At 28.8% G+C, this 26,545-nt stretch overlaps 1 protein-coding gene across 9 annotated transcripts; it reads right to left on the bottom strand.

Annotated features, from left to right (window-relative positions):
- Positions 1 to 26,545, bottom strand: stj (voltage-dependent calcium channel subunit straightjacket). Of its 9 annotated transcripts, XM_088192208.1 has the most exons (26): positions 26,354 to 26,545; positions 24,388 to 24,469; positions 23,957 to 24,317; positions 23,762 to 23,893; positions 23,169 to 23,695; positions 22,868 to 23,050; positions 19,322 to 19,462; positions 19,167 to 19,250; positions 18,856 to 18,912; positions 16,858 to 16,938; positions 16,333 to 16,407; positions 16,168 to 16,272; positions 16,028 to 16,099; positions 15,284 to 15,486; positions 14,878 to 15,005; positions 14,354 to 14,398; positions 11,722 to 11,806; positions 11,356 to 11,394; positions 9,112 to 9,210; positions 8,777 to 9,047; positions 8,459 to 8,710; positions 5,661 to 5,778; positions 5,303 to 5,320; positions 3,622 to 3,844; positions 3,359 to 3,560; positions 1 to 1,162 (listed from the first exon to the last, which is right to left on the bottom strand). In XM_088192208.1, exons 1-26 carry the CDS (start codon positions 26,470 to 26,472, stop codon positions 1,040 to 1,042), a joined length of 3,825 nt encoding a protein of 1,274 aa, XP_088048334.1. In that variant the 5' UTR covers positions 26,473 to 26,545; the 3' UTR covers positions 1 to 1,039. The 9 variants fall into 9 exon arrangements, with proteins under 9 accessions (XP_088048334.1, XP_088048335.1, XP_088048336.1 ...); XM_088192209.1 differs by lacking the exon at positions 11,356 to 11,394; XM_088192210.1 differs by lacking the exon at positions 18,856 to 18,912.

Raw genomic sequence — 26,545 nt, 5'->3', positions numbered from 1 at the left:
TTCAATTAAATTTGTAGTTTATTAAAGGCACACAAACTGTACAAAACCATTTTCATGTATCTTACAAAGACAAATACAATGGTTCATAAATAGCTTCATATCTTTTATCTATATAATACGATTGTACCAGAGTAGTAAACAACCATAAATCTCATTTAGGTTTCTTTATACGTTTGCTCAAAGCATACATACATGCATCGTTTCGAACGGGTAACAACGGAAAATCACTACATTCAACGCAAACATGATCATAAACAATTCTACAACTTGATAACAGATTTTGTATAGGAATAAAATATAATTGAAACATTTTTTTTATAATGAAGGTTACACACACGGGATCACATTCACATCTCACCGACATCTTGAGCGACAGGATCGAGTATATTTCTTAATATGCAAAGTACAAACGTCCCCCGAGAGTTTCATATTCGCAAATTGTTTCTAATACGGTCCGTTGAATATGTCTTGGGACACGTTTGTACGTACAGAGTAAAAACTTCTAACCTATAAATTTATACTCCATCGAAGAAGTTAAACGCATTATAATACAAGTTTAAAATCCCTTGTAGTTTAGAAGAGCAAGATAAACAATTTTAAATGATTTTACAACTTAAACAGCGTATTATATAATATAAACATTTCAATAGTGTTTCACAGAATAGTGCATTTAAAAGGTTAACTGCACTTGTAGACTTAGGTCGAATGAACTTATGCTTATTTAGTGAAATAGTAATGTTTTAATAATACAAGTTCAGAAAACTTTTAATTGTGCTACTCTGTGCAAAATATTGTATTATTTTTTAAATTTCAACTGCGTAACAAAGTGTCGATAAATATATTTATTAATAAAGAACACAATTCACAAATCGTCCACTCTAAACCGATCTTAACCACTTAACTTTTTTTTCATTTATTAAGTTAGTTTAGAAACAGTAAAAATTTTCATATAAATTTACAATTGGCAGGTAATTTGATTAATATAGAGTCAATTATTAATTCACTATTATTATTTTGGCCTAAGGTTTCTTTTTTAAATTTATAATAGTGTCGTCGTTATGGTACGAAACAGTAGACTGTTAGCCACGGCAGCCAGGAACATGTACAGTGGTCGGATTCCTGCTAAAACGCTGCCACGCCCACATAATTTGATCTCACTTTCCTACAAAATTAACACATTTATTAGATAATATAACGTTTATTAACATTTAAAACACATAAATACTTAAAAATAAATAATAATTGTGCGTTTTAAATTAAATGCCATTAGTTGCAATTTTTTCTCAGTTGTACTTCAGGACCCTGAGCAGAGCACTATATCCACGCAAAGGCAAACTTGATAAGTTCCATAAGAGCGCGTGTTCAATCACAAAGCATATAAATCATAAAAAGCGCTCTATTAACGCACGTGGAATATGGAAAATCACATGAGAAACATTCTGTTTCGCTCGCTCGCGTGTATAGTGACGAGAGTGAGTAAGAAGTGGGCGTGCAATATCACCAATACAATATCAGTGAAAACTTTTCGTCGTAAATATTCAATTTACGCAAAATCCTTGTCGGCTTTTGCAAAATGCCGTAAGGCATAAAAATGATACTTCAGAATACGAACACTGCATCTGTGACTATCCTAGAATTTGTCGCCATCGATTCTAAATAAAAATTCGTTATGGTGTGACATTTATATAAACCGATCTAGGAAAATACATAAGGATATTCGAAACGATTTTTTTTAACAAAATCAAGTACCACTAATTATTTTTTTAATTATTTAATTTAATATGAAAAAAAATATAATAACGATATCTGTTAGAAGAATATACTATCAAAAATATAATTAATCCCTTTTGGTGCCCTAAAATATTCAAAGATTAAGTAAGAGTCTGTTGAAGTCCCCGATAAGCATGTGGTATTATAACTTGCCCACGTGACTACGATGCAACGCTCGACATGCGTGTTGACCATAGGACGCCTACGCGCATACTGAAATTGAACCGAGCTACTCGTTCTATCTCAGTTTACGAAACACCATATCATTATCTCTCTCACTGTCGTCACTTAACACGCGAGAGAGCGAAAAGGGAAGTATCTCACCGCTTGCGCTCAAAAGAGCAGCTCCCACTTCGGTTCCTTTGACTTCGGTCCGTTTGCCGACAATGTTTGGAAGCACTCGAAGCTGGCCAAGTCGACTGAATTACCCCCACTTTACCTCCCGTTCTCGGTAACCTTGGACAACTTCCGAGAGATTTTAGAGCGGGCAGAACCGAACTCGACCGAAGTAACCCACTATATTCTCCATCCTTGGCCAACCTTGGCCAACTTCCAGAGAGTGTAATGCAGGCATAATAACAGATGCTCGCGGAACATGTTTTAAAAAATGGTTAAATATTTTTTATAGAGGAATTTGCATTAAAATATCTGATATATTGCTGTGTTTGACAAAATATACATTTTAAATGTCAGTAATGTCAAATGACGCCCAATGAGGAAACGACGTTTCTCGGAATCACTTTAAAATTGAATGTTACAATAACTTCAAAAATTTTTAAAGCAAAAGTAATTAAAAATAATTGCTTCTGCTCAATAAAATGTGTGGATCTCTTTGAATATGAAGAAAGAAAATCTAATTTTAAACAATTCTGGGAACTGAAAAATCTAGATAAGCTAGATGCAAAATTTATATTTCAAAAATAAATCTAGCAGATTATACAAATTTGAAAAAATTGTGTTGCGTAATATAAAAATATTTTTTAATCAGTTCAAACATAAACCTTTAAATATCTCGAAAGAAAGAAACGTTACTAAGTCCATTTTCATAATTATGGGCTCATATATGCATCCACAGAGTGAGGCCCTCGTTAGATGATCAAACATAAGCCTGCGCATTGCCGAGGGTCTGCATAATAAAATTCTCATCGCCACGCACACCCAAATGCATAAATTACAAAAATTATAATTATGCAAGCAAAAGGCAGAAAATCTATATAATGCGCTACCGGGAATGACAAGTGCACTGTTGCCAAATCGCCACCTGCTTAAACTTCAACGAAACGATTCTTATGAGAAAATCGACGACAATAAGCAAATTTAATTGCTAGAGACAAAAACATCTCTATCCTGACCTAGTGTATATAAACGCACATTATTCATTTTAATTCATAAAATATTTCCGTCCGAAACGTTCATTAGATACTGAGCATCGACTGAGACTTGAAAATACACAAATGCAGCCGCTTCCCTCTTTACGTTAACACTGATTCAGCTACGATATTCAAAATCCAAATTTTAACCCAATATTTAGAGACAATTGTCTTGAATCCGGGAACGATGAAGACTCGAAATCGATAATAGTACTTACATTTGGATGGTGACGTATGCAATATTCAAATCTGCGTCTCTCCAAAGGTAGAGTATTCGCTCTGATGCAAGGAAGAGACGAATTACGCAGAACAGGTGTAGGCATTGTCCTCATCGGAGGTGTGTACTCTTGAGGAGTGCAAAATGTATCAATTACGACCAAAACTAAATTGCTACCAGGTATCTGCTGAACAACATATCCCCTGAAATACAAATTTATTATTTAAATATATTTTTCATCAACATATAAATTAATCCTAATACCTTTCGCATCCTTTGGCTAAATTCTTATACGGTGTATGCTCTTTGTCGTTATATTGTTGAAGCTGGTATAAATATACCTCCTTATCGCAAGGCGTTGGTCTCGTTCTGTTGATCAACACTAATTTGTCAAATTCTCTCTCCTTTGCCTTCGACGGCGGAAATCTGGATATGCCTCCTCCGTCGTTTATGTTTTCGTTATCACTGTCGTAGTTTTGATAGTTGGCTGTAAGAATATGATAGTAATGTTGTAGATACGACGAGTTTACTATTTCAGTTTATAAATGTACATTAGTGATGCTAGCTCTAACAAAAAATCTATGTAATATTATATTTACAAACACTGATTGTTACATATATTCAGTTTTGATCTTGAAGATTTTAAACATGATTTACACACATTATTAAATCTGGAAAGTCAAATTAATTTCAACTATAAGCTTATTTTATGTATGTTCAAAAACACAAGAAACAATATTCACAATTATAGCATCCTTTTGAGTGTAAATATTATTATTATAAAGTCATTCATCTTATAAAATTGTTTCGTTTAATAGCTGAACTATGAAAAATACATATAGCAATAATTTTAATATTTTTTTTTATATATCTGAAATTTTAATTTTGCCACTACAATAATATGTTATTTTGCAAGATGATCTTAGAATGACAATATCTAATAACCAATGCAAGATCTAGTTTATTTTAACTATATTCTATAGATTTTTATAATTTTAATATATCTAAAATTATCCGTTATTTATTATTTTTATTTAACTAAGAAGCCCATTGAGATGTAAAACTCATATATTAAATCGACCTGAATTTTACTTTTTCAATGGCAGTTTGCTACCCAAATTTCACCTAATTAAATAAATATTACTATTAGTTAACCACATATATTTACTAAACGATCATCACTAATGTACATATTTTATATGATTTATTATTTTATCTATATACTTAATAAATAGAGATACCTAATTTTGCAAAAATTTAGTTTAAAAAATACCAAAATCAAAAGCAGTAAAAATTTCATCGATAAATAATTAAAAGCCAAAAACTGTAATTATTATTATTATTTTAAATACAGTTGTATTTATATAACTATATTAAATTTAAAATATAAAAAAAAAAACTATATCAAATCTTAAATTTTGAAAACATGTGCCGAGAATAAGCGGTGCTATAAATAAAATACTCACTTTAATATAAACAAATATTTAAAATACAAACCCTTTGAAAAATCAGGGATTTTTTTTTTAATAAAATGGTATCTGACATATACATATATTGAAAATATGTTAGATTCATTTAAACTATATGTTGTTTAAAGATTTTTAAGATAACAATAGAAATGTGTTTTTGTAAAACGCATACTCACACACACTTGTTAATTATATTTTTTTAATGCCAAAATTCATGCTGAATCTTTATTGGTTTTTATTTAACATATGATACATTATGATACAATACATTCACAGATAATGTTATTTAAGATTAAAATTTAAAAAAATAAACAACCATTATCTGCAATCATATTAAATATTTTTTACAACTACATTTTTTTAATCACACGTTCTAATGAAGCATTCAAAACATATCAAAAGAACCATAATATAATACAAATTGAAAATCTATTGCAAAATACTGTTTTTTTCTACTAGTCGATCGTTCGACTTACCGGTGGGTGAAACAACTTCTGAAAAATCAAAATTGGGATTTTAAGGGTTAGTTACTGCATACGTTCGAACAAGTCTACAATAAATCTTCATTCTTAATACGTTTGAGGTGAAATTCTATATCAATCAAAACTACATGCATTATTCAATTTAAATTAGTATCTCATAGTGTTTACAGTGTTTCTCAATATTTACTGTACATCATTATATGTCAATGGATTTTGTACATTTTTTCTTTAACGATAGTGTGAATTGTATTAAATTGTTTGAGGAGCAACAAATAGGGGTTTTACCATTAACATACCACGCAAAGTCATACATTATCCAACAGTACAAGTGAAATTTCATATGAAATGTTACCTTCTTCGCTGGAATATGAGTAGCCGTAAACTTCTGTGCCCCAAATTGAAGTGTGTTGCCAAATCCATATCAAATATGTCAAGATGTATCCTAAAACTTGTCTCAAATACGTAAAAGGCTGAAAATTAAAACATATATGATGAGTGTACTACATATTACTTCTAGGATCATTATCAGACATATTCATACACAAATATACAGAACTATAGAGCAACTAAGTATTTATTTAAAAAGTCTTAAAAGAAAATATTTAATTATTTGTGTCTTAAAATGCAGACAAGTTAAAAAAAATACGCCACTAGTTGTTATTATGATTATTATCCACTCTGCCTTCATCAAGATAAGTTCAGTAAAAGTCTGAAACAGACATTAAGTTTGCTACTATTATTTGTCTCTAGTAAATATGAGACAATCTAGGAAGATAAATGAGCTTAGAATGCCAATATCTAATACACAATGGAAGGTCTGGATTTTCTGTTTTATTAAGGCAGAGTAATATGGACTTAAACAATGATTCTATTACTAAATTTCTCTACGTAACTAATGACAGTTGATGCATTGGTATTTTTAGAAAAAGTTTTCCTAAATAATTGCAGTCATTATTTGTGATTTTTTTTAAAACTTCAATAATACATTTTATTCGGAAGTTGTAAAAGTTTTAAAGATATTTTAGTGATTGCTTTTGATTCGTTTTATAATTTTTTATGAATTTTTAAGCGATTTTTTATTCATTTTTTTATATATTTTCGGGTTAATTTAAAGGTTTTTACAAACTTTTAGCAGTTAGTCTACAATTTGTTCTAGATAGATATTTTTTTGCTACTTTTTCATTGTATATTTTATAGATTTTTAGTAACTTTATATAAAAAACTTGGTTTTGCAAGATATTTTTATAATTTACATTTTTTTCTTGGTATATTTCTGTGATTTTTAAGCCTTTAAGCTTTCATAGATTTTAACAGCTTTTATTCGAGATTGTAGCGCTTATTTTTTTTAAATACTAAATTGTGAACAAAAAATTGTAATTACAACTTTCTTAGTAATTGGTTTACAATTTTTTACGTTACTTGAACCAACTTTTATTTTTAGTATATTTTATATCCCATTTTATTTATTACATACAAAAAGTTGAGGATGAAATCTTTTAATAGTTGCTTTTTAAAATTCTCTACAACAGCTTTAATATTCAAAATAGTTCACTTTTTTTAAAAAAAATCGATTATTTTAATTCTCTATACCTTTTATTTTTAACTAAGCATTTTAAAGATAATTTATAATGTTTTTCTAAGAACTTTTAGCAGTAATTTTTCAAATATATCTACGTAACTTGTAACAGATTTTATTGTAAGTTAGGCTTGCGGCACAAAAGCACAACAGTAGCTTAAAATGTCTGCCGCACTTGCTGTAGTGAATAGTTGAAACACCTACAAATGTATGTTTAATATACTGATGCATATCTGCAGTGGCGTAGCTAGGGTATGTGCCGCCCAGGGCAATCCTTAAAATTGCCGCCCGCCCCATACATTTTTTGCAGGGTCATAAAATTAGCATTTCTTAAAATAATAAATTGGTTACTATTAAGCTTTTATTTTAGACGATCGTATCGCGAATATGCCGTCCCCAAGCAAGTGCCGCCCGGGGCGGCCCCGCCTTCTCCGACCCCCCCATAGCTACGCCACTGCATATCTGTCACTTCAGAAAGTGTAAAAGTGGCTCATTTTTAGAAATGAGTCATGGATAAAAACAATTTATTTCGTTCTTTAAAGCAGAAGATGATGACTTCCTAAGAAGAGATGAAACCAGCCGGAAACCATAAAAAGGGATTGGCCTTTTCAATTAAATTATACATACTACCATCTACATAAAGTATTGTGCTAATCTTTTGAATATGTTTTAAGTAATAGATAAGTGCGCAAATAAAACTCTTTTAGCAGTACGACATACGTAAATGTCTTTAAAAAGCATATTTAACCTTTAGTTGTCTAAACCGTTAAAAAAACTGTATTGAATGTCATGGATACATTTTATTAAAAATATGATTTTTATTTGACTGATTTTATAAAATACAACATTATTATTTGAGCAATTTATAAACTCAAAAATATGTACTAATGCTTAAACGCATAATTTGCTAGCTACAGTAATTAATAAAATATGAATCTAGGAAAATTTATCGTCCGCATCTTACCGCCAGCAATTTACCACCGCGACAGTTGATCGAATTAACAATTTTAACATACAAATGATTGCTTGCATATTTTACCGTCTAGATGCAATGGTATTGTTTATAAAAATCGTTAATTAATTGACGGTTTGGCAATTCTAAAATTGTTTTTTTTTAAATTACATGCGGTTTTAAAATGTCTATGAAACTCAATTTGACAATTCCATAACCTCTATTTGCTGTTCAAACCCATGCTTAATCTAAATGAATTTATTTAATGAAAGTTCAGAAAGTTTTAGAACTTTCATTATGTTTGGGTTTGGACAACAAATGGACGTTTCGTATCTGTTACAGTAAAGTTATATTTTCAATAGTATGAATATAATTTTATTATACTAACTAGGCCAGTTTAAATGTATTAAAAAAATATTTATAAACCACTGGTTGATTCCACTGAAACTGCATTTATTTAATGCGCGAATAATAAATTTATATAAATTAAATGGCTAGAAAATATGCTAGCGATCATGTTTTATGCGAACTGCTAGATATTGATTGCTGGCGACAATTTTCTGGACCCCATGAGAAATATTATCTCGTTTTTAGTTAATTTACGAAAATGTATAATACATACCGTTAATAAAATACTAGCCGGATTTGACGAGTCAGTTTCTTCAAAACACACCGCTTGATAGTCCGTAAGATGAACCTCACGGAAGATTGTCTCGTTGACCAGCTGTCTCATCACCATCGGATTTATTTCGCCGAAGAACTTTCCTGACTCTTTATATCTCTCACTTACAACAATATATCCATTATTATCCACCACAAAACAGTCCAGTTCTTCAGAAATGCACGTTTTCACACAATTCGCGGACTCTCCGCACTGCAAGTTTTTTTTATCAATCCATAAAATTCACAATATGATCAAAATATATTATGATAATCTTACCGAATATGTTGTATTGATGAACAGAGAATGAAGTCGGCTGTGATGGAATTGGAATCCTACGACCGCCGCTGGCGCGGCTTGGTCGTCAACTGTGTGAAAAACTGCCCTAGTGGCCGTCACCAACTGTCCAGGGGCGTTTTCTACAATTTTGTCTCCAATATCGAACGGCACAGAGTACACAAAACTCTGCGGTTCCATAACGTGCTGCTCCACAGCTCTGCGATACCAAATCTCGTCTATGGCTCGAGGGTAAATCTCTCCAAATTCCATACTAAAATTATACATCATTTTTTTAATTTGGGTTAATGTTTCATCAGTGGTGTTAAAAATCATACCTCTCATTTTCAGACTTATAAAACGATTGCCAACGCGTTAATCCGCTATGGGTAGCCATGAAGGCGACGGTGATTCCGAATCTTTCTATGAACTCTTTCCTATACGCCACGAATGAAAATCATATATTAATTTGAGAAATTATATTTATGTATCAGGATCATACAATGTAACATTTTAAATAATTATGAAAAATCTGTAAAGAATCTTTATTAATAAATCTCCTCAGCTGGCTATAAAAAAAATATTCTGAAAATAATATTTATTAATATAATTTTTCTGCGTTATTAAAAACTCTTCATATAAATTTGTATGTCAATAGCTTATTAATTTTTCAGGTTAATAAAAGTCGATTAAATTACTACCTGAGTTGAAAATAAAAACCCAGTTGAAGCCTATATTAGTTATTTAGTTACTTTCTTAACTATCTTAATCAAAGTTTTTTCGGAAAACAATGTTATTTAAGCTTTTTATATTAAGTTTACAATAAAATACATACATAAAATTTATTAAGATATACACAGACCACTACAAAAATATATATGTCAACCATACAGTCTTTTTATATAAAATAAACTAGATAAAAATATCAGTATTTATATTTTATAATTCTTTTCAATTAAATCATGATTTAGTTTTATTTGTTTCCAAAAAAATGTTTAAGCTTTTGATTTTCAATTAGTCTGAATAATATTGACCTAGGAAATCAAAGATTTAACTTTGAACTGTCACTTTCTCAAGAAGTTGTCGAGATTCATTTGCTAATTTAGTGATATATTTTAAAAACTACACCTTTTGAACAAAAGTATTTGTTTAAAAAGTGTAGTTTTTAAAAAACTCAATTTAAAAATTAAAAATAGACATCAGCTCAAAGTAATTTAATGACAAAGTATTTTATAAAATATTATAATTCATAACAAAGCAGCATTTTATGTTTTTCGGCCCATAACGGTCTCTCGCTCTAGACTTTCGGGGCTTGTTTTTTTCAATCCATTAATAAATAACACATTAGTTTTACAATAATTTTTATTCTTTGGCAGAACAAACACTAAAGTATATCAATGATGTAAGTCGATGACTAACACTCAAAAGACCAAGGTTCGAATCCCATATAAACCCTTTTTTAAATTTGAATTGTATTTGGAAGATGCAAATTATTGATTATTATTTTATTTTATTTTTTTATTTAATCTTCCGTTGTAACCTGACAGGCGTAAGCCCAATGCGTTACAACGGGAAAAATTTGTACCATCTGAGTAAGTCAATCAGATATAATAAATACCTACAAAGTAAGTATTAACCACCAGACTAAAAGTCTGGTAATCGGTGACATCTATATTATTAATTATGAATTAGTATATGTAATTAGATGTCACTGCATCTGGGGCCATTTTTTTTTTATAAAAGCGTATTTTTTTAAAAATAAAATTTGAGTGCCACTGCCGGGGTTCGAACCAGCAACCTCGGAGTTACTAGTCTGAGACGTTACTATTTTAATAATTGCAATTGTCAATCGCAGAATATGTTTTTTTATATTTCCCTGATCTTGAATCAATATTCACGGTGATAGGCAAAGGAAGGGGGTTTCTCGGAAAATTTCGAAATGCCGAAATTTATTATAATAAGCTAACGCTTACTTTGGCTCTTTACAAAAATAAGTTTAATCTACAATAGTTTCAGTTTTAAAATGGTTCAAAGAAACGTTGTTATCTCATTGCCAAACGGTCGCTACAAGTGAAAACTGATGATAAATTAAAATAAATTACATCAATTTAAATACGTATATAGTCACATATGATATATAGTCTTACTGAGAACATTAAATGTATATATATAGATTAGATTAACGTTTTTTTAATATGATTAATGAATTGCAGAAAATAGAGCTGTGTTCAGTTTACTCAGATCCTTCTAAAGCTCTTTATATAAATAGTTTCACTTCATCTATAATCTGCAATTTATTAGACGCACTACTAAAAAAATATACAGTGCTCTCTGTAACACAATTTAGTACATAATATAAGACAGTGATGTTCAACTTTTTTGTAGAGATTACAGATATAATACGCTTTTATATATTTTAAATAATTTTAGATAAATAAAAAAAAATATTTTTATAATAATAATACAAAATATATTGAACATCATTGCCAATTTTAAATAACATTTAATCCATTTTCACAGATTTACATATTATATCTAATAGTTCTAAGATCATATGAAGTTTCTCTCCAGTCATACGTTACCTTGGCAATAAAACCATCAGCATTGTTATGGGGCTAGGACTAACAACATATCAAATATGTTCAAATTCAAAAATGTATGAAGGTACACATGTATTATTTATAATGTAAAATATTAATAAAATAATAATTAAAAATTAAAATATATTATTAATATAAACTTCTACACTAAAATATGTCAGACAATTCAATATTTAATGAGTAGTACTAATTTTATATATTTTTTGCAAGTTTAATTATCATTAACAATATTAAAATATATTTTGCTATAAATTACTTTAAAAATGTTATGGTCAGTTTCTTAATTTTGAATGATTCACTAAGTGATTTACTTCATAATGAATATATTCTTTTGGAATTATAACTTACCCTTCTTTCGAACTGGAAATGTTTTGAGAAAACCAATTAGTAACTCGAGCGTCGAATACAACTGCCTGCATCAGAGTTCTATCGCCTGTAATAATTTAAAATAGTAATATATATATAATCAATTAATTATATTTAATAGCAAATCATGCTCAATTTATTTAGTATTATCTACAAACTTCATAATCATTTGTATAAAAGTATATAAATCCTAAATAAATAAGTTTAAGATTTGGCTTCACGAGCGGGGTTTTTAACTCAGTTTCAAGTCCATAAGATTATATCAGAAAGACATTAAAGGCCTTTAGCGTTGATTATTGAAAATAAATCTTATGGACATACCAGAGAAAAACTCAGTGACGCAACAAAAGTGCTCGTGTGTCATGCCCTTATGATATATCCTGTATTCATGTATTGTATCTGTACAAGAATTACACTCATACACACAAAAAGCGTACACAGTGGTGATATTCATGCATCATGTATTTGTGTATGTAGGTATTTATTTATATGTATAAAAGAATATATATGTTACAGTGAATGTATATTTTTCAGTGAAATTATATTATCACTAACAAAAATATAAATTCCTTAACTTGATAAGTTAATATATATATCAAACAATTGACTTATATTTTTACTGATACATGTAACACTTTGCATTAAAGTTTGATCTTAACGCTCTACTGTACTTGAGACTGAATTTGACAGTTGCGAAACACCCATTTTATTTTCATTCAATAGGTTAGTTTTGGGTTAAAACATTTTGGCTTTAACAGTAGTATTAATTTTATCAAAAATTAATAATTAGTTGCTTATCTCAGATTGAACATTTTTTAATATTTTTATTGACATTGTTTTACAGCTATCAAAAGAGCAGCATATAATTTCACTAGTACCCGTCAGTAAATTTATATTTTTTCTAGTAGAACTATACGCATATCTAATGGTCATTTTATTAAGATGCACCTAAAAATATATTTTTACTAATAATACACATTCAGTGTAACATATTATACAATGCAGTAATGAACTGCATATTATGTGCCTAAAAAAATATTGCACAATAAAATAATAATGAAAAAGATGTGTCAGTATATAAAATAAATTAAAAAGCGCAAATGGTGATAACGAAAATAAATAGATGTGATTTTTAAAAAGTAATACCTAAACAAATCAACGCGTGTTAAATATTTTAATAATATATAAATAGACAATCATGCGATTTGGTGCAGTATTGCATTTTTTAAGTTTGTGTTTTTATTTTTTATTTATAGCATTAGATCAAAAATAAAATGTGTGATAGATTGCTAAGAATATAATTGCGGTTTTTATTTTATATTTACGCCTGTATTTTATAATAAAAAAGTCAAGTAAGATAAATTTTTGAACGAGCTCAAAACATATGGTAAAGCAAAAGAAACTGCTCATAAAGTAAACAACTACTGTTTTGATGTTGATACAACTGTATGTTCCATAATTATGGAACATCGAAAGAGAGAGAGAGACACGGTGAAAACCGAGAAAGCAGTAGCTTCCCTCTTCACGGCAAATCTATTCCAGATACGACATCCAAAATCCAGTGCGCAATCCGACCCATGGAAACGACTGGATTCTTCAAACGCAGTAAATACACGAACTCTAAATAAATCTTGCAAAATAATAATAATTTTTAATTAATAACTTCATTTTTATAAAAAAAAACTTGAGTTTTTTTTATAAAAACGACGATTTTTGTGGATATTGTTATGGACCGTAATAGTATTTCCAAAAAATCTAAAGAGAAAGACACTGCGAAGACCGAGAAAGCAACCGCTTCTCTATTCCCGTCAACTCTGTTCTAACCACTACGTCCAAAATCCAAATTATAACCTATTTTTTGGGGACAACTACTTCTTCAAATGAAGACAAGGCTACGAGGACTTCACGTATATATGTATATAACAGTAATTAAACAAACTGTGCGTAGACTATCTCAATTTTTTTGCAAACAAAGCATTTTTAACATGACAATACAGCATGAAATCTAAAAAACTTGCTGTTTTAAATTTTATTATGCGCTTCTTTTACGACAAAAGAAGGCAGTCTACACATTGGATTAAAATAAAGCCTTAAAGTATCTCGTGAAAACTAAATTACAGCGAAAAATATATTTTTTGAATTCGAACAAAGCCATTGTCAAGAACAAGAGGTTCCATGTCTGAGCCCTACAATCACTCTAAAAGGTAAAATTCTCTTTCACGACAATGCCCGATCACACAACGCAGATGAGGCTGTAAAATATTGCATCGTTAACTATGTTTACTATACATCTAACACTTGTTAAAATAATTCGAAGTAGTTCTTACAGCGTAAGGTTGTCATCAACAAAATTTTTACGGTATCACTAAAAAAAATATATTTATATTTACAGGTCATAAACCGCATTTATTTTCCTAGCAACCTAAAATTATCATGCATCTATCCACAAAACAGCTATTTTTATCGTTGATCTCTCACGTCTATGCTACTCTTTTATTTTCTATTTTAGTATTTGATTTAACTAAACATTAAGCTGTTGTTAAAAATAATATTCTTGTGTTTAGTTTATTTTTTGTTAAAAATCTCGTCAACATCGCTGTACTGCCGTACTCACAGAAATAATCCATTTTAGGTTCCGATTTGCCAGAACTTGTGTTAGCTGCGGACCAATTCAATTTGAGAAACATGGAAATAAGAAAACGAACGTATTAGCAAAGAAAAAAATACGTCGAAAATAGAAAATAAAATAAAATTATAAACACTTTCTTTGAAAATATACCGCACAGAGTCGAGTATTGCCATGAAGAAAAAAAATATTGCGGCTTATACGCGTATGATCATGAAAAGAGAGGGACTTGAAATATAAATGAATAAGATACAGAAAGCGCCGGATATTAAAATCAAATAAAAATAACCTAATATTGATAATTTTAATCGACGCTTGCTGCTATAGATATGATCATAAAAATGACACGTTCGTTCGTCATGATTGCACTAGTCACCTAGCAATAACAATTAACTGGATACAGTCTACCTATAATTTTTTGGGGAATTTTAAACCAAAATATATCGAAAAATTATTATTTTTTTATATTATTTTGTATCATACTCAATAATAAAACTACAGTCATATCTTACAGTGCATATGTTCTGGAGGGCTTGGTTTTAAGGGCCAAACCCATCTTGGGCTCACCATCCTCTTCAAGAAGTATAAAAGTTCCTCTTCAGGCGTGTTGAAAGTTTTTTCATGATGGCGGCAATATAACCTAAAATTATAATAAAATAAAAACATACACATCGCTCGTTACAATCGTTAGTTCACGAGCTATTAACTTCCAACTGGTCAGACGGCGAGTGATTAAAAGTTTGCCGGCTGATCCGGAAGCTGATATCCGACCTAAACTTGATATTTCGCTGATATTTACTTCAGTAAAAATTATGTTAAGTGTCATAATTATAGTCACTACAATATATTTATATTATGAAACACACTCCAGTAGTTCTGCCACATAATATTAGGTGAATAAATAAATTTGTTACTCACCAGTCTGGATGAACGCGCCATCGAGATCCTTTGAAGTAATTTGTGACATCATCGCCATTTAAACGTTGCCTGTGAATGTCTTCTTCTGGTCTTAAAGACAAACGATGAACGCCATAAGGCTCTGATAAGGCCACAACCAAAGAAAAGGGCGAATTTGCAATGCCAGTCCAGAAATATTGACGCCTAAGGCGAGACACCCTTTTCTAAAAATAAACAATATACGAGTTCATTGCAAATACAAAATAATATTATATACAAATTAACATTAAAATACTACAGTGAATGTGTGTTTTTCAGTGATGTTATATTTTCATGATTTTTGAACTTTTATTATGACAAGTTAGATTTGATGTATTTATTTAGATTTTAGTTTTATAAACATTTTAGTGCAGCATTTATTTTCACTAGTGCCTATAAGTCAAATCATATTTTCGCTAATCTACCAATAAAAATATACATGGGCTACTAGTATGCTCGAATTACATATTTAGTATTTTTTTATTTTTATCATGTGTGCAAAATCAGAATCAGTGATTTTTATATAATCATCACAAATTAAGTATCCTAAACTCACGGATGCATAACGTGATACATAATTCGTGCGTAGTAAAATCAAATATTTTAAGCTATAAAAATAGTATGGAACTAACGAAATAATTTTTGATTTCAATCTGATGTCTCACTACTTACTTATATGTATGTGTTACAACAGAAGATTTGCAAAAAATAAATACAATAACTCACCATATTATCTAGGTGAAATTTGACTTGCATCCAACGGCTCCCGTTCTTTTGATTGACTACGTCTGATCTTATCTAGAATTAAATTTGGCATTAGATTAAATAATAATATATTATACAATAGTAATGATAAAAAATGTTACTTGTATAATTTCGGGGCCAAATTCTCTAGGACCTCTATCGTCATCCATGAGTTCAACCTCCGCCATATCGACGCTGTTGTAACTCGGTTTTAAAATACCTTGAAACTGATTTAAAAAAAACATTATAAACAATTATTAAAAATTAAATAGTTTAATAATACTTACGACGGGTCTGAGGTCAGGATGTATTAAGATGTACCCATTGTTGGTCACTATGAAAGCGTATCCATTTACTCCCAACTGCAAATTTTTAATATTAAGTTAATCGTTTAATATTTGAGATATTTGGATAACTATTATTTTTGTATTATTATTTATTATTATTAATAGCAATATAATAGTTTGACACCCAGAAAAAAAAATTTTTATATGGCTTACTTTGTCGGTCAGATTTATATTTATTTAAATTAATAACAGATTATTATTTTAAGAGATGTGTGAATTTAATAAATACTTTGTTTCATAAAACGAATTATTTGCGAGATTTATTAATGGGGTGTTCACTGTTCTGAACAATAATGCCCAAATAATTTGTAATAAAAACTTTGTCTTAAATAAAAATAAAAAAAACTGACCATTATTTTGAAAAATATGAGTATTTTGCGTTAAAACATAAATTTTTTTTTTACAAAAAGATTTTTTTTTCTAAATATTTTTTTTTCTTATAATGTACATAATAGCATAAAATACCTGATGGGGCATCATTAAAGCTTGTATGTCTTGAATCGGTACGTCAGTTCCTGCTACTCCGAGAAGATTAGCTACCCGCGTCTAAACACACATTAAATCGCGTGTGAATAAATAATTTAATAAATATTTTAAACAGGATTGAAATAATTTTATGCTTTTTTATATATTGACATAGTATAAACGTCATTTATATAATTTTTAAATATTGTATAAATTCTTCAAAAAATAAATATGATGCATTTCCTTATATAACATATCATTTATCTAGGCATGACAATCTTCCTTGCATATTTTTCATAATAATTCATTCAAAAAATATAAAATTCAAACAATTTCGTTTCTGATCCAATATAACATATGTATTTACAAACTGCTTCATTTTCTTTAATATATATATTTATAATATTTATATTTTAATTAAGATTAATTAATAAAAATAAAGTTTACAACAAACTGTACACATACATATCTATTTAAGATCGATTAAAAATAAAATATTGTTAATTAAAAAAACAAGCCAGATATGAACTGATCGTATTGTGCAGTTCAACCTAGCTTTATTAAAATTGTATATATATATATAATATATAACGTACTTTCAGAGCAACTATAATATTTACATTATGTATCAAAAATACATGTGTATATATTTATTCATAAACAACTACAGACCGTTGTATTATAAAATTTATTTTATAATATATAAGAGTGATATGTATAATAATAAAATAAATAAATCATTCAAGCTCGTCTTTTATAAATTTATATTTATAATGATTTTTAATTATTTAATAATAAATCATCATGCATGCACGTTCTTACAATACCATCCGTTCATACGAAATTAATTAAATTTTAATATAGATATTTTTGCATTAAGTAAACGTCTAATGATAATATAAATATTATATTAATAAAACTAATATAAACGGCGGTTTGTCAAAGCGTCAAAAGTATGTGATGTTAGTCAATTTATTTTTCATACTGTTTACATTCATTCACTAACGTGCTTTCAATTCAATTATTAAGAAAAATATTAAATATTTAATTAAAATAATGAACAAAACGAAAACGTCAGTAGCTTTCATTTTATTAACGATATGTTAATGATTTACTTTCATACTTGTATTCATCATAAACATGCTTTTTATATTTATAATATTTAAAATTGATATGAATCATTCATCACTAATCACCAATCATATTTTTTAATTCATTAAGTTTAGATGTATTTAACAAATATTTCATAATCACTTAACATATGAGTATTCAAACCGATTCATACATTATGATTATTAAATTTTATTTTATTTTCAAGGGTGCAGTAAATCGGTTTGAATGGTTTTTATACACTTTTATTTATTATAATAATATATGCTATAACTGAACAAAGAAAAAGTTTACGTATATATAAATCTGTCTTTTATATAATATAATCTAATGATAAATTTTATATATAATATTAAGTAATAATGTTAAACTGTCGATCCTGAAAAATGTATTGAATTCAAAAACCCTATGGGTCTACGGAACAACACTCTTTATCGTGGCAAACTAAAATCTATGTCAATCTACAAAACTACAAGCAATATTTTTCAATTGAATTACGTTATTTTAATTTAATAAAAATAATTACACAACAATGAAACGTCAGTGGATATTTTTATAAAATGTGTTTTTTTAATTTTTTTTTTAACATGTTCTATCCACTCAGGCTTCATTATCAATATGTAAGACACATATAGTTGTCTTTGTATAAATTTATAATAATTCTAGAGACTGCCACGACTTCTAGATCTGCCGCTACGGAATGAATTAGGTTCCTATTTTCTCCAACAACTCGATCTGTCTCTAGCGGGACAATATGCACATATTGCTAGGAGGGTACAAAAAACAATAATATTATATCGAAAAAATAATTAATTAAAAGAAAAATTCAACTGCAACCAATCGAATCTGATACTGTTTTATACTGAAGTTGATAGATCGTTGATATACCTCTCTCGTTATAGTAACCCACAACGCTTCGTTAACGAGCACATTCTCTGAGATGTTCTATAGGACAAGTATTATAACGTCTTCAGTTAATATTAAACATATTTTTTATAATTTGCTTAAAAAAATTATTAAAAATAAATATGACTTGCGAATCGATGTTTCAATTTATATCATAAATTTACACAATAATATAAATTCGCAAATCAATAATCACTTAAAATAACTTAAATCTAAATATGTATCACTTAAAGACTAGCTGAAATGTCAGAAAGATTAATTTATATTTATTTCATTACAAAATTTGAACTTACGGCGTTTTCCGTTCTGTCATAAACCGGCATCGAAACAGAAGTCATCAGCTGGTATTTGCGAATGTCTCCGTGTTGATCATCGTACTTGAAATTTTTTAAATATTTGTTTTATCCTTTGACTTATTAAATGCAATCCTTATTAATATTACCAATACCTGCTTCTGTTTCTGACTGAGTCGCCTCTCTTGTTCTTCTTTAGAAGCGAAGAGTCGACTGTTGTGCTTGTAACTCAAATATCGTTCTTTCTGGTCTTGACACTCTTTTTCTTCCCAAAGATAGTCCATCATTTTTGGATCCTAAATATTATTAAAAATCCAACATTTAATATAATAATATAAATTAATAATGTGGTTCAAGGTAAGCTTAACACATTCAACAAGAATTTTTGCCACAAAAATATATGTATAAATTATATTTTAATTGCATAAATTTAATTTCACTATATTGTGTATTTTTCAATAAGATTGCATTGCCAAAAATATTTTTATTTACAGTTGCATGATTTATTTAAAAATAAATTAAAACATATTTTTAGCAGAGTGTTCACTGCTAAATTTATGATTTTTCAGAAAGGTAAGGTGAATGTTTCTTATATTAAAATCTCTACAGATAAATTATCAAGTATTTTTTAAATGATGCTACTTTTTACTATTATGGTTATGTATGAAGTCGTGAATTAATTAGGTATACGCATATAGCTTTTGCCATTATCATTTATTTTTCATGTAAAAGTTTGCGTTGATTTATAAAAAAACAGAATATTATAGCAGCAAAAAACGTTTTGTGTAACGTTTTAAAAAATACAGTTTTAGATCAAAACTTAGCTCTATAATATTTAAATACATAAATGTATAATATTTAATCATAAAAAGGTAATTAAATTATTTTTTTGATATTAAAAAATAAATTACTCATAATAGGAAAACCTAATTTTATTGATTTTATTATTTAAAATTCTAGATTAGGTTTTTATTAATTATAAAATAAATATGTATCAGTTGTAATAAAAATGTTGTTTATATTTAGTTCTTATTTTAACTATACTAAAAAGTCTTTGTATTATAATTTTAAAAAAATGTTTTAATTTTTTGTAAATCAATTATAATTCCAATATATAATAATTTTATTGTATCAATTTTACATTTTTTAATTTTTAAAATCTACAAATATGAACCTAAAATTAAGCTAAGCAAATATCTATATAATGTATCATAATCAATTATAAAAATATAGTTTATATATTTTTGCATAACTAGTAAATAAATTTGATAAAAATATCTAAATCCTAACAAAAAATAATTTTGTTGTAACAATTCCATTATTTTTCATTTAAAAATGTACACATTTAGTTACAAAACTATATGTTATTTTTTATTAAAGCTAACTAATATATTATAACTTGCAGGCGTAAGCCTAATGCGTTACAACGGTCAACTCTGTACTAACAGAGTAAGTCAATCCGAAAAAATTCACCACCAGACTGAAAGTTTAAGAATCGCTGGCATCTATATAGATCATTATAAATTATTATGTCTAATAAAATGTATAACTAATAGATATCAATGCAGCTGAGGCTGTTTTTTTAGTAATAGCGCATTTTTGAAAATAAGAATTTGAGTGCTACTGCCGGGGCTCGAACCCACAATCTCAGAGTTACTCGTCTGAGATGTTTCGGACTACGCTATTCCATCCTTATTTTTTTATAAAAAAAAAACATTTCAGCCTCAAATTAAGTTTATATTACATTAATAAGTCTTTGTATTCCAATTTATGATATAAATAAAAATACAAATTTAATTTTTCGTAAATTGTTACATAAAATAAATATGTATATGCTAAATTGCTACATAAAATATTTTTTTTGTAGCATAGCAATTTAACATATTTTTTAATTTTTTAAATCTACAAATTTGTACCAAAAATTAAACCAAACAAATATCTGTTTTTTCCATAATTAGTATTATATTTTTATTCTAGCAAAAAAAGGATTTTGTTGTAACAATTTTATATATTTTTCATTCAAAAAATCTACACATTTATGTACAAAACTATATAACTTGCAATTAATTAAATCAGGACTATAGATAATAAATTATAAAAATGTAATATTATTTTTCATTATACATAGAACAAAAATAAAATTGTTTCTAATTTCTCTATTTTTAAAAAAAAAAATTGAATGTATAAATTGGTTTGTATAGTTCTTAAACTAAATATTCATAAATTTAAATAATAATAATATAAAAATGTTTTTTTTAAATAAAAAAACGTTAAAAAATATATGAAATATTTATATTAAATTAAGTTTATTAACTTATATATAAAAAAAAAACATATTTTGAATTTCTTAAATCAACTAAAATAATACAAAAATATAATATATTCTCACCAAAAAAAATTTTTTTTTGACATTTTAAATTATTTTAATTTAAAAAATCTTAAGTTTTTAAAACAAAACATGTCTGTATAATACTCTAATACAGGGCTTCCCAAACTTTTTCAGCGACGGAACACTTGGCAAATCCGAAAATTTTGGCGGAACACTTAAGCTTATTTTGCTGTACCCAACTTCTAGGTACTAAAAACTTCGCCTTCTCTTGACGTCATAAATCTTAATAAGGTTTAACCGTCACTTGCCTTTCATTATGAAGTAGAATATGTTTAATTTTTTTAATTTAGTATAAATTTTTGTGAAATATCTATTTAGGCTCCGCGGAACACAAATTTTGGATCCGCGGAACACCAGTGTTCCGCGGAACATAGTTTGGGAAACCATGCTCTAATATATACTATGTTTCTCAGACTGTTATATAAATAATATTTTTATATATAATAAAGCAACTTTATTAAAAATAAAACATACAGTCCAGAAAAAAAGGAATTTTAGTAAACCGATTAATTTTAAATTTTAAACTAAGCTTCAAAATATTTTAAATATATAGTAAATATATTAACCGATTAAAATCATTCCCCATAAAAAATAATGAGCGTATTAATCTATTTATAATTTAAAACCTACAATTTTGAGCCCAAAACTAAATGTCTTAACCATGAAAATTAAAAGACACATATTTTGTATTATTTAATCAACAATATATAGAAAAAAAACAAAAACATCATAAAAAAAATTTACGTTTCAATTAAATTATAGTTTTCCCAAAAATATGAAAATAGTTTATAAAATTATTTTAAATAAATTGTCGTATTTAGGAATATTGTTATTATAACTTATTAATTAGCTAATCGTATTATAGTTATAATCAAGGCTGTGAAGTCAGAGTCAGTGGAGCATTTTAAGCGGAGTCGGAGTCGTAAAAATTGATTCCGAATACTTTTCAACCCTTTCCACTCCGACAAATATGTTTTTAATTGTTCGTCGACTCACATCCTATCATAAAAAATAAGAACTCGACAATATTTCCAATATTTATAGAAAAATCACGTAAATTATTAATTATTTTTGTTCTTTCTTTTTTGTTGTTATTTACATGAAAATAAATTTAATATCGAAGTTTTTAAATTCGGAGTCAGACCTTGTAAAAAAATTTGAGTCGGAGCCAAAAAAAATTTCAACGACTCCGCAGTCATGGTTATAATAAAAAATACATAAATATATATTTATAAAATCAATCTTTAAAAATGTACTTAATGAAATGTTCAGCCTAGTTAAATTATATATTAATATGCTAAAAAATATTCACCGTAATGTCAGCATAAACTGGAGTCCATATTATAGGATGAATATCACCCCATAATACCAAAGGTCTTGCCATAACAGGAACGTATTGTAACACTTGTTCTCGAACTTCTGCTAAAGTACTTAGATGAACGTAATACCCCATATTCGCACAAGCCATCCATTGAACTTCCCGGACATCAGCAACCTATAATAATAATAATTTTAAAACGTGTATCAATCACCTTAATTAATAAATAACTCGCAAATAAAAAGATAAATCATCACTGCAATTGAATGATAAGAATTTATATGTATGTATTTACCTCTCTGCCTATCAAATAAGTGAATACCCTAGCCGACATGTTCTTCTTATCTTCCCAATTATAAGTCTCGAAGATTTCTTTATAATTATAAGGTACACCATCAGACACTAACATTATTGCTTGATTACAATGAGCCCCATCTTTCTCTTCTCTATAACTTTGAAGCAGCTCGAACGCTTTTGTTAAGGCTGCCGAAAAGTTTGCTATTCCAGTCGTTTCTATTGAATCCAATCCTAGCTTCAGTTCTCGGACGTTGCCTAACGTGGCCTGTACTAACGTGTCGTTGAAACAAGGAACAACTTCTTTGACAGTGTCATTAAAAATAAAGATATTGACGAAGTCGTTGTTCCCCAGCGTATCCAAGATGTTAGAGACCACGTGTTTGGCAATGTCTTTCCTCTGGCCAGTCATGGACCCAGAACTATCCACTAAGACGATCACGTCCTTGGGACTGGTAGCAGCTTCGATGTACCAAGAGCGCGTTCTGCAGTCGAACAAATCCACAGGATCCGCTTTCCATTCCTTAGCTACAATACAGATTATAACGTTATCGCAGCAAAGAGAAACCTGACAAGTGCTAAGAAAATACTCGCCTGGATAGTGTCTCATGAAGCCCGTAGAGCTACCAAAATACTGCCAAGATAGCGATGGATCGGCGCGATAGTTATTTGTAAAGATTGAATCTAGATTCTCTGACCATCTTATGGCTTGTATAACATTGGGTGCTAAATCAAAAAATATTTTTTTAACATCGTAGTTTAAGGACCATAAAAATGATTTACACATACCCCAATCATAGACATTCGTTGGTATATGAACACTGCTGAAACTAGTGTTCACGGGAATGTCATTGAAGTGCGGATTTGGTGTCAGAACCACTTCTCGTATGATCGGAGGTTCCGGTTCGCCTTCGGCCAAAACTTCGGGCTCTGGAGTGGGTTCGCCAGGTGTTGCTATATTCTTGCTGTTGTAGTAGACGAAGTCTTCCGGCACTGGAATGTTCTGCTGAGATACAGCCATGTTTTCAGCCGTGTCCATGATCCTTTTGACTGCACTGACTTTCAAAGCCATCATGTTGCAGATGTCCGCTGCCATCTCTTCTACCAGCTTATTGCCATCTCTGATCTCCACCTGGGCGGTCTTAAAACTCTAAAAAATATAAAAATACATTAGATTTTAATTTAAAATAAATGAATATTTTATTAAATATAATACTCACATCCTGCACTTCCTTTCTCCTCGTGATGTAGTCCCCAAAATGCCATAGTTCACCACCCAATTTCTCAGCCCATGCATGGACGCTATATATGAAAAAAAAATTATAAACAATGTATGAAATTCGAAATATTTGCATATATTTATATGATAATGTTTCTAGTATCAAAACTTAATCACACAACAGGAAATAATTATATAATTTAGAGCAATCTCATTTACTTTTAACTATGCATTTAAGAAAAATGAAGCATTGGTTATTATCGACCGTAAAAATATTAAGAATGTGTTTATTTATTGAGTCATATTATTTCTGTATAAATATAATAAGTTAAGTAACCACATGTTAAAACCAAATGGTATTTTTTATTATATTCTTCATAAACAGCTACTGTTTCTTTAAGAAAAATATTGAATATAGATGCTGTGTAACCTGACGTCAATGATTTAAAATACAATATGAGTTTTAAATGTAAACAATAAAAAAAGTGACAGATGACAGTAAATAAAATTTAGTTTTGACATGACTCGAATTTTGATTAGCCATTAAAAGTATTTTTAAACATTCTTCACGAGCTATTTTTATACTTTATTTACAGGAAATATTAGCAATGGTTTATTTAATATTTTATAAAGAAAATAAACCAATGTAATTATTGGAGATATTAAAATTACCAATATTAATATTAATTTAAAATAATTATTTAGTAAGAGATTTTATCTTAGTATATATTTATGACACATTTTTTTAATGCTAGATATTCGTTGAATGATATCGAGAGTCTAAGTAAAGACAAACAATTTATAACCTAAATTAATTGGTAAATCATAGCCATAAGTCAAATATCTTATGCTGATAATAAAACAATCAAGTTAAACCACGTCTTCGTAAACACACAAAACCCTATGACGCGCATGGCGATCGTCAATCATATTAAACGCATAGTTTGTATAAATAATGACGTATTTTTTCACTCCTGCCGATTTGTTTATTTTGAAAATGACAGAACTAAATTTCTGCATAAAATTTGTATTAAAAACAGAATTAAGTGCAGTGAAGAAAATTTTGAAACGAAAAGTTTTTGAATAATACTAATATTTCCAAGGTGCTGTAAAGATTTTTGACAAGAGAAATAGGCGGCCTAAAAATATTTTAAATCATAAATCACTATTAGGCGTTAGATTTATATTTTAAATCATAGAGCAATTTTGAATTGCCATTTTAGGCATAGAACAAGTAGCAACTCATATAGTAATTGCTGATAAGAATCACAGCTGATTTGAGATTGCTTAAATCCATTAAAACATATGATAAGTTATGGGTGTATAATTATGACATTGAAACAAAAGTCTAATAGTCTCAATGGAAGTGCTTTGAAGAGCGAAGACTAAAAAAAGCACGTCAAGCTTGATCAAACGGCAAAGTTCTTTGACTATAACTGTATATTCCACTGTGAATTTGTATCACTAAAGCATACGGTTAATAAGGAGTATTAACAGTAGACAAATATGTTCTAAAAAAATACCATAATTATGGCAAAATCATCAATATTTTGCACCACGATAACGTTAGCAATGTTTTCGATCATTGAGAAAATAAAGGCAAAATCGTTTTTTCACATTTTTTTTTGTTGCAATATGGCTTACGGCCCTGAGAAGTTTAACATGCTTGATGTACAAGTGATTATTGCCTGTATTATATTATATATTTACATATTCATATAGGAATTGAATGCTAATCTACTCACTAAAAATGACAGGGTGTTAGTACCCAGAAGCTAAAACCTTTGTTTTGACGAGTCGATGAAACTAGAGCATACATGAATATTCAACCCTAGGAATAATATGCTAGACATGAGCGATTGCGTGCTCATCTATTCACACGGGAATTGAACTGGTCCGCGTCACTGTTATCACTGTCGAGATAAGGGTTCCAAATGATGGCAGATGGCAATGCCTACGATGCTTACAGGCCATGGTTGATTCTCTCTTCGGGTGCGTGGGTGTCGGCTGAGGGCACGTTCAGGGCCGTCAGAAGAAGAATCACCCCCAGACAGGCAACGAAGAAGTAACTCGCCCATCCGCCCATCGCGGCGAACCGCCACTGAGCGCATAGGCGACTCCCGCCTACCCCACGAGCCGCATTATCTAGAGCGCCTGCG

Source organism: Plectrocnemia conspersa, unplaced genomic scaffold, assembly GCF_051122295.1.
Source record: "Plectrocnemia conspersa isolate PC_06_02 unplaced genomic scaffold, ASM5112229v1 ptg000009l, whole genome shotgun sequence".
In the NCBI taxonomy this organism is placed as follows: Eukaryota; Metazoa; Arthropoda; class Insecta; order Trichoptera; family Polycentropodidae; genus Plectrocnemia; species Plectrocnemia conspersa.
Note: the sequence above shows the minus strand (reverse complement) of the source record. Positions and strands in the feature narration are given on the sequence as shown.